The sequence below is a fragment of the Urocampus carinirostris genome, chromosome 13 (assembly GCF_059441175.1).
Source record: "Urocampus carinirostris isolate Australia breed hairy pipefish chromosome 13, RoL_Ucar_1.0, whole genome shotgun sequence".
NCBI classification, from domain to species: Eukaryota; Metazoa; Chordata; class Actinopteri; order Syngnathiformes; family Syngnathidae; genus Urocampus; species Urocampus carinirostris.
This window is the reverse complement of record NC_142361.1, coordinates 6,671,202-6,680,291: the sequence shown is the minus strand read 5'-3', so window position 1 is coordinate 6,680,291 and position 9,090 is coordinate 6,671,202. Positions and strand designations below refer to the sequence as shown.

The window sequence follows — 9,090 nt, the reverse complement described above, 5'->3', positions numbered from 1 at the left end:
AACATTTGATTGGCAATGCATGAAAATGCATTTCCTACTGCTGTGTTTTTCAACCAGTGTGCACACACACACCAGCGTGCTGTGAGATTTTCTCCAGAGCGCCGCGGGAAACTGCCCAATTTTATGTTTGCAAAAAAGCATGCCATTGTTCAGTATCTTTGCTGTCTTCCCGTCATTAGCCGAATAGTTATAACATTCATTCATTACGATATGTGGAAAGAAATTACTATTTTTTTTTAAAATGTTCTAATTAGGGCGGCACAGCGGTGTAGTTGTTAGCGTGTCTGCCGCACAGTTCTATGGTCATGGGATCAAATCCAGCTACTAGCCTTCCTGTGTGGAGTTTGCATGTTCTCCCTGTGCTTTGCGTGGGTTTCCTCCGGGCACTCCGGTTTCCTCCCGCATTCCAAAAACATGCGTTTCAGGTAAATTGGCCTGTCCAAAATGTCCTTAGGTGTGAATGGTCGAGTAAGTTGTCGGTCCCTGTGTGCCCTGCAACTGGTTTGCAATCAGTTCAGGGTGTTTCCTACCCACTGCCCGAAAATAGCTGGGATAGGCTCCAGCACCCCTAAGACCCTACTGAGGATAAGCAGTGCAGATGATGGATGGATGGATGTTCTCATTATGTGCTCATAAAGTAGTACAAGGAAATATATTTTATACATTAATTTGTTTGATAAAGCTGTTTAAGATGACACTAAAAAACATAATAAAAATAATCAAATAAACCAAAAATTGTGCACATATTTTTTGTATTTTATTTATTTTATGATTTTACCAAAACTATTTTTTAAAAAGGTTGATATCCGGTAAAAAAAAAAAGAAAAAAAAGAAAAATGGTTCCACTGGCTGATACTCTGTGTTTTATGTGTTTTACATATTTTGGGGTGATTTCTCTTGTAAAAAATACATAGAAAGATCCATGACACCTAATGTAATCAAAATATTTATAACAAATATTTTCCAAACACCATGTTTCTTCAAAATTTTATATTTGAAAAGTTTGGGGAAACAAAAGTCAGCCACTACCGGACAAAAAGGTTTCACATTAGTAGCTGTTTTTTTAATTTTGATGTTAATGGTGAACCATTTTTTTCCAAATTCCACTGTCATTGAATTGATTAGAAATACCCTAACTCGGGTTACGTTTTTAGCGTCTGTAAAATGTAAATAATAATGCAATGTTTTAAAAATAATGTTCTACCTATATTTAGCCAGTAAACAACACTAAGAAGGAAAGTTATTTTAAGTTTAAAGGTATTTATCTTTTAATATCAATTCAAAAACTAAGGCTTAAAATACATCCCAAAAAGAGCTGGAACATTTTGAAAGACATAAGAGTAAAAACAAGAGTGAAAGAAAGAATATAGTCAAATATTTTGTTCCACTTGCAGATACGTTTTCCCTCATTTCAAATATTGTTTTTTGTTCTCTAGAAACAAAACACGATTAAATAGTCCTAACCCATGAACAACAGGTTGAATATAGTAAAATGCAAAATGACGGCAAAATTATTCACAAAACCTGCCTTGTATTACCGTCTGAGCCACGGTAGCCACATATGTTAAGAAAAACGGTACACAGGTACTGTCAATTTAGGCAAAATGATCATTTATGCGCAGCACGGCAGCGCAGTGCTTAGCGCGTGTGCGACACAGTTCTGAGGTCATGAGATCGAACCTTCCTGTGTGGAGTTTGCTTGTTCTCGCCGTGCTTGCATGGGTTTCCTCCAGGTACTCCGGTTTCCTCCCACATTCCAAAGACATGCATGTCAGGTTAATTGGCCGGTCCAAATTGTCCCTAGGTGTGAATGAGCGAGCGAATTGTCTGTCCTTGTGTGCCCTGCGACTGGCTGTCAACCAGTTCAGGGTGTCCCCTGCCCACTGCCCGAAGATAGCTGGGATGGGCTCCAGCACTCCCGCAACCCTACTGAGGATAAGCGGTGCAGATATTGGATTGATGGATGGATGGATAATTTATGCTTAGAAACATGAAAGTGGTTCTGTGAATTATTATTTTTGATTGTTTGACGGGCAATGTGCCTCATTTTAAAGGAAATCAGTGCTTTGGCTTAAATCATGTTGGGGAAATTGTCTTACTGTCTTCCATTTGATTAACTGAAGCGTTTACGATGTGAGGAAATGACGTTCTCCTTGTTGTGAATTGCTAATAAGCTCGCACACGTCAAACACGGTCAGCCACTTTTGCCTCAACCTCTTTCCAATTATCATTTTCTCAGGAATATTTTAAAGCAACGTGAGAATTATTCATGTCTTCTCACTTGCAAACACAGTAAGTGAACTCAGAATGTGCATCGTTTGGTTTAGCAGTCTTACGTAGATTGTTTTGGTTAGCATGCTAGTCAATTGTCATGGCGTGTCACACAAAAAGATGAATAAGATAAATTTGACAATTATTTATCGTTTTACAGTCGGGATTTGGGTTATTGTTGACACCATCGAGACAGCAGAAGTATACGAAAACATCAGTTGAGATTCTTATGTGCTGGCGAATGGCATCTCAGTTAGCTTGGGGTTAGCATCGTTGAGTGGCTAAACACGCTAACGGTTTTGATTATGACACAGGAATTGTTGCCTGGTGACATAATGTAAATGTTTTGTCGGTTTTAAACTGATGCATGTGCAGCAACCGTTTTTTGACAGAAATAAACGCAGTGCTAACGTTGAACTAAAATAATTTACCGAAAGCTTTATTTATTTATTTTTTTAAACTTTTTTTTTTGTTTCAAGGCACACTTATGCTGCTGGAAATGTGAATTTCCCGTCGGGGATGAATAAAGTATCTATCTATCTTAAATCTTAATACACCTGGCACGCCGAAAATTATAAATAATTCCCAGCACCATTTTTTGAAATAATTTATAAGTTCACCTTATCATGTTGCCTGAATTCAAGTCAAGTCGCATTCATTTGTACAACCCTTTTATCATTAAAAATCTTAAAAAATGAGCCGAAAACACTATAAACTCTTTCGTATAAAACGCATATTATAAACTAAATACCTCCTGTCTTGTGTTGCATTTCACGACGTGGGGCTAGTTTCTATCGAGATGATATGGTATAAGTGCACCTTTTTGTTATGAACTGTTTTGAGAAGTGCAACTTGGATTCCTAATCTGTTCAAAATGCTATGAGCTGAAGACGTTAAGAATGTAATAACGTCAGATCACTTTTATGTGTATAGCTCGTAATCATAAAAAGTCTCAAAGGGCTGCACAGACCACAATTACAACCTTCCCGGATCGGAAACCTAAATGCGGGCAAGAAAAAACTTCAAAGATCTCAGCTTGAGGAAAATTGTGAAACCTTGAGAAGTGGTCACATAAGGATGGCCAGGCTGCAATGGATGTTGCAAGGGCATCAAAGGACAAAGCACAGTCAACATAATCAATAATCATAAGTAATAACTGAAGTCATGTAGAGTCCAGTTGACAACAACGACAAATGTTCCGTCTCAAATACTTGCCCGATGCTGCAGGTTCCAAATGACAGCATGTATTTAGTCCAGGAGCTTTGTCCAATTACTCAAAAGCAATGCATGTGCTAGTGTGCAACTTCCAGGCTTCTAATAATGATAAATGTTACAGTAACATCGCTTATTCCTAGAAGAAGGAAAATATACTGAACAATCGCATGCTTCTTTGCAAGATAATTTCTGCAACATGAGACAAGGTCTCAGGGTAAACTTGTGTACTTAAGCATACTAGTTGAAAAACATTACAGACATTACATTAAAAGCTAAACTTGCATCACAATTTTTTTAATGTATGTGGATGTGCTTTGATTCTGCCGGACCAATCGCCCTGGTTAATTTGTGGACTTCTTTGTACAGTTAAAAAACCAACATGGACCTCCATAAAATCATTCACAAGGCATTGCACAACTTCTTGCAGACCTACATTCCTGATGCAGATCTAAGGTAAGCAGCACATTCACCTTTTGGCTTTGGATTGTGTGCGGCTGTCATTAAGAGTACTTTTCCGTATGCTCATGAACGCAGCATGCTGGATGACGTCCTTCTGTTTTACATCACTGGAGTCTTGGAAGATCTTGGCTCCCAGCAAAGTGTGGAGGAGAACTTTGATGTGGAGATCTTTGCTGAAATGTTGGAGGCGTACATACCTGGATTTGCTGAAATTGACAGGTCAGAATAATGCTTCTCAAAACTTCAACCTGTGATACTTGTATTTTTTTTCCTCCCAAAATCTAATCTGAATTTATCAGACAATGGAAATTGTTCGTATTAGTACTTTCTTGCGGAAACCTGCTGTGCCCTAACATCCATGTTCTCATTGTAAATCTTGCCTATACTGTTGCAATTAAAAACAAAACACAGTTCTTTTGTCTTGATACAGTGTCAAAGTATGTGAAATGATGTTCAGCTTAGCGTCCACACTAGCTACAGCTCGCACTTCAGGTACGTCTTGTGCTCTTGTATTGTGGTTTGAGATATCGTTGCCCAGTGAATGTGTCTTTTTTTTAAAGTGGACGAAGAAAATGGTGTACCAAAGCCCAGGGATGGCTCATTGAAAACCGCCTCTCTCCTATCCAGCGAATCTGTGACTGAAAGGGACGTTCAGTGCCTACAAACAGAAACAGAGGGTGCCACAGCAATTGTAATACCGTGCCTTTATTTTGTAACCCTTTATGAATACCGTGGAGCTGTGTGTGAAAGACCTGTCCGTCTGTTATCAGCTACCAGTGACTGAACTGGAAGCCCACGAGCAGCACCTTCTGGAAATGTTCCCCAAGTGTAGTTTGTCAGAGGCCCGCAGCGCTCTCTCCATCGCCAAAGGAGACATGGAAGAAGCCGTTCGTCTCATCATCGAGGGTGACGTCCAACTCAGCCCTACGCCACTCAACGTGAGGTTCCCAGTTTGTTTTATTTTATGTTAAGAGTAACACAAAATTAACCTGTTTTTCATTTCAGGTAAACCATGGCAAGAATATCTCTTCAGTTGCTGATCAGAAACTGAAAGAAAGCATTCTTGAGAAGTAAGTACTGCAGTGGTGCTTTCGATTTTATTATGAATGCATTTGTAATGTCTTCACTTTAATGTGGGAATCTAACTGAAGGATTTCCTAACAAGTTGAGCCACAGATAGTCACAACTTTGATAAGTGTTGAAGGTTTTATGACACAAAATAACTCTTATTCTACCAACACAAATCTGTTGTGTTTTGTCTCGAACATAGCCCAAAGAACATTTTTTAGAGGATCTTATGGGTTGACTTGCGCTTTAAATAAATAGCTTTTAATAAATAGCTTTTAATCCAAGTAAGAGTGTGCCTCCTGGTCGTAAAAATACGGTATGTACACGGTAAAGGCCTATTTTTTATTTTAAACTTACATAGCAATACATTAATCTCTATATATTATAAAGGGGTCCTGCAGATCCTTGAAAAGCCTTAAAGGGGCATTGAACGCATTATTGTAAAAATAAGGCCTTAATCAGCGTTATAATGTCTTGAATACATTTTTCAAAGGTCCTAAAATTGTGAATAATAAGATTAATATCTGAACTAAAACGGTTAAAATGTATCATTTGTCTTTTTTATAATTCAAGCATTTATTGTTGTAGCAACATGGACCCACCACAATAACAGAACTATCAAAACAGTTATGTGGTTTCAGTTGGGCCTTTCAGGGCAGACGCATGTATTAGGTCTACCCACAATACACATAATAACTTTGGACAGAGTCATTTACTTTGGACCATGCCCAGAAAGTGTCAATTTAATGAATAGGGGCTGTCCGACGACCGTTTTTTGCCATGGATAGAAGCTATGCCATGTAATGTGTATGAAGTACACTGTATTGTGTGCAATAAATATTTGTTTTTTTTTTTAAATGCGTTTTTGTTGTTGTTTTTTGTCGACTTAGTCTTAAATTTGATTTCAAAGGGCATTAAAGTATTTAAAAAATCTTAAACATTGAAACCAAAGGACAACCCCTATTTACAGGCTCAAGCATTCATTTTACAAATGAAAGTACTGTACTGTACTTCACAAATAACTTATTTACTGTGAAATTATAATAGTTATCGTCAACGTAAACTGACAGCTTCACATTGAAGAAATTAGAACCACAACCAGAGTACTGTCTTTGTTTGGGTGCAATTTATACACGAGATTTTACGTTTTATACTACCGACGCTGTCCGACTTACGAACGAGTTAGGTTTCGGACGATTGTTCGCAAGTTGAAGTTGTTCGTAAGTTGCTCTAGTGCTATATTTTGTATGTTCAAGGTTTATATAAGTATGTTTAAGGCTTGTATAAGTGACCTTTATTGTTTTGTACTAAAAAAAATAAACCTTTCATAAAGTAATATGCTCTATAAAGATAAATAAAAGGAGGTTTAACTTACTTGTGGAAAATGGGCTTCAAGATTTAGGCTACTTCCTCCTCTGTGGTAAAAACGGGCCAAAAAAAAAGCATTCCAACCGCATCAAGTTTTCCTATTCCGCTTTCATTTCAAAATAAATGGCTCGCATCTTCCTTACAATTTACACCAGCCATATTGAATGAATGCACGAGATATTAAACAATAAAAATGTCAAAGTTCTTTGCGTGCTGGAGATAGTGTAGGCTTAGAATGTGAGGTGCTCATGAACGATGTCAGTTGGGCAACGAATATCGCGAGAGTTGGTGCGAGAGTCTAGTTTTTGACAGAGTTCGGTGTGTTTACAAAGAGACCATAAGTGTTTCTGAGTATTTTTTTCATGAACGAGGAGAAATCCACCACCCACATAAAACGACACGCTACATTGGTGGCAGCGGTGGGATTACGAGGAGATGAAGGAGAGATGTTTACATACGAATTAGGAAGAGGAAGCGGATATTTTCACTTCCGGGTTGATGCTGGGTGACCCCAAACAACCCCACATGCCGGTAGCGGCGGAAAGAAGCACTACAATAATGTCCTGTACTCTGAAAAAGGTGCACACAATACAATATCTAACTTATAGCAATGTCCGGATATTTTTTGACATCCCGGAAAAATGTTCGTATCTACCGTTTTATGTAAGTAAAATGGCCTAATTAGGGGAGCGTCTGTACTCTGTGCAATGATCAGTCTAAATATATTTCTGACCATATTTTCACAACATTGGATGCAAAGGGAATCAAACTCAAGTCTAGGCGGTGAGAGCGCCGAATTAGGACCACTAGACCACCTCCGATATAGATGACATTTAATTTCATCTCATTATCACTATTGTCATTTATAGTGCCAGAGTCAAATGTTATAGAATGGAGAACTCAAAGCCGTGTTGATAAATGTAACTAAATCAAAAAAGTACGACAAGGGATGCAAGTTTGTGGGGGATCTAATGATGAATCAGGCATGATAGGATATAAAATAAATAAATATACAAACACAAATGTCACACACTTCGATACAGTTCACTTGAGCTCACATTACGGTTATCTACCTCGTTTTTATTTTTACGGCTCTTACACACACAAACAAAGAGGCAGAGTGACTCTTTAGCAATCAAAATGTAAAACACAATACACGATGGAAATCAGCAAAATAAGGAATCAGTGGAAAGCAAACTGCGATATTGCAAGTGTTTACAGTACAAATAAGTTGATGATTTTAGTGATTCAAATAAAAGCCTTCTCTTATATACATGCCTTACTTATCAACTGTATATTTGAAAATAATCATAACTTTTATGTGGTGAATACTTTATTGCACACTTGCTGTTATATGTCATTGAGTAGAAGAAATTAACAATAAAACTGTTTACATGTTTTTAAAAGCATTTGTTGGTCTTCGTCACGCAATGCAGAACCAAAATGTATAAAACAACAAATTCTTGCAGGTACATGCTAGTGGACAACGACGAGGACAAAAAAACACATCGACCGGTTGCCCCCAAAGAGGTAAGAAGTCCATTTGCTTTTATGTTCGTCCCCGTTTTTATTTACGTACTTTGCACTGGGGCAGGCTCCCAAAAAGTTGGTTCGCTACCACGGCAACCAAGTGGTAAGCACCAAAGGAGAACGCTACCAAGTGGTAAAGAAGAGCGAGACGGAAGACATGAAGAAGACTTACGTCAACATCAAACCGGCTCGCAAATACCGATTTCATTGAAAGTTCGCCTTGTTGTCTTGGGATTTTTATTTAATTTATGAAATTGCTTTGTTCTTATTGTTGTTCTTTTCTAAGCTTTTCTTCTGTGACTATGTTGCCATAGTTTATTTAGTCATCATTTTTCTGGTTAGAATTTTCAGTTTTTAAATATTCTAACTGTTTGGAGTGTTACAAGACGTGATTGAGTGTGCTGTTTTTCTGTTTTGCTACTTGCTAATTCACTGCAAGTAGTGCTTTGGCACGATTTAGTGGCATCTATTTAGGTCATTTGTGAGAGATTCCTGTAACAATTTGTTCTTGTGGTGCTTTCTTTATTTTATTCTTGTTTTCAACAGCCTGTACAAACAAGATCACTGAATTTTATTCAGGGTTTTTTTTCTGCTGTGCCGCCAAATCAAAGACTGACTTATGATCGTTTGCACTGTGGTTTTCTCCAGATATCGCGACATCATGTTGTGCATTATTTAACCGTATGTCTAATTAGTCTTGAGGAGCACTCCCATGTTTTAGATATGCAGGTATATTTATTATTAAATAACTTTTCTACTGTTACTATCTCACTTAAGAGTTTGTATAAGCTAAACAAAATGGGGAATATAAGCGTGGTGCCTGATGGTAAACAAGCGGGTCAAAACTATGCTTTATGAATAATTAAGACCACAAGATTTTAAGCTGATTTTTCAATGAAAGTTAAAATGATCAAAAGTCTCACAGAGCTACAATGGTGCCTCGAAATTAGACAAACACAGTGTTATATACAGTGAAGCAAATAAGTATTTGAACACACTGCTATTTTACTATTCCTCCCACTTAGAAATTATCGAGGGGTCTGAAATTTTCATCGTAGGTGCATGTCCACTGCGCGAGAGATAAACTAAAAAGACAAATAAACACAAATAAATTGTTAAAATGTCATGCATTATGATTTCTGGATTTTTCTTTTTAGTTTCTCTATCACAGTGGATATG

The 9,090-nt window shown here is 37.6% G+C and overlaps 1 protein-coding gene across 1 annotated transcript; it reads left to right on the top strand.

The window, feature by feature from the left end:
- The first annotated feature begins 2,125 nt into the window (after positions 1–2,125).
- Positions 2,126–8,682, top strand: cuedc2 (CUE domain containing 2). Its single transcript, XM_088351900.1, has 9 exons — positions 2,126–2,292; positions 3,853–3,939; positions 4,021–4,164; positions 4,376–4,437; positions 4,506–4,636; positions 4,716–4,883; positions 4,951–5,015; positions 7,851–7,911; positions 7,976–8,682. Exons 2-9 carry the CDS (start codon positions 3,866–3,868, stop codon positions 8,120–8,122), a joined length of 852 nt encoding a protein of 283 aa, XP_088208026.1. The 5' UTR covers positions 2,126–2,292; positions 3,853–3,865; the 3' UTR covers positions 8,123–8,682.
- The last annotated feature ends 408 nt before the right edge of the window (positions 8,683–9,090 follow it).

Coding starts and splice junctions, on each gene's coding strand:
- cuedc2 (XM_088351900.1), top strand. CDS start 3,866: ATGGACCTCCATAAAATCATTCACAAGGCATTGCACAACTTCTTGCAG. Junction 3,940..4,020: donor ATTCCTGATGCAGATCTAAG/GTAAGCAGCACA, acceptor TCATGAACGCAG/CATGCTGGATGACGTCCTTC. Junction 4,165..4,375: donor GGATTTGCTGAAATTGACAG/GTCAGAATAATG, acceptor GTCTTGATACAG/TGTCAAAGTATGTGAAATGA.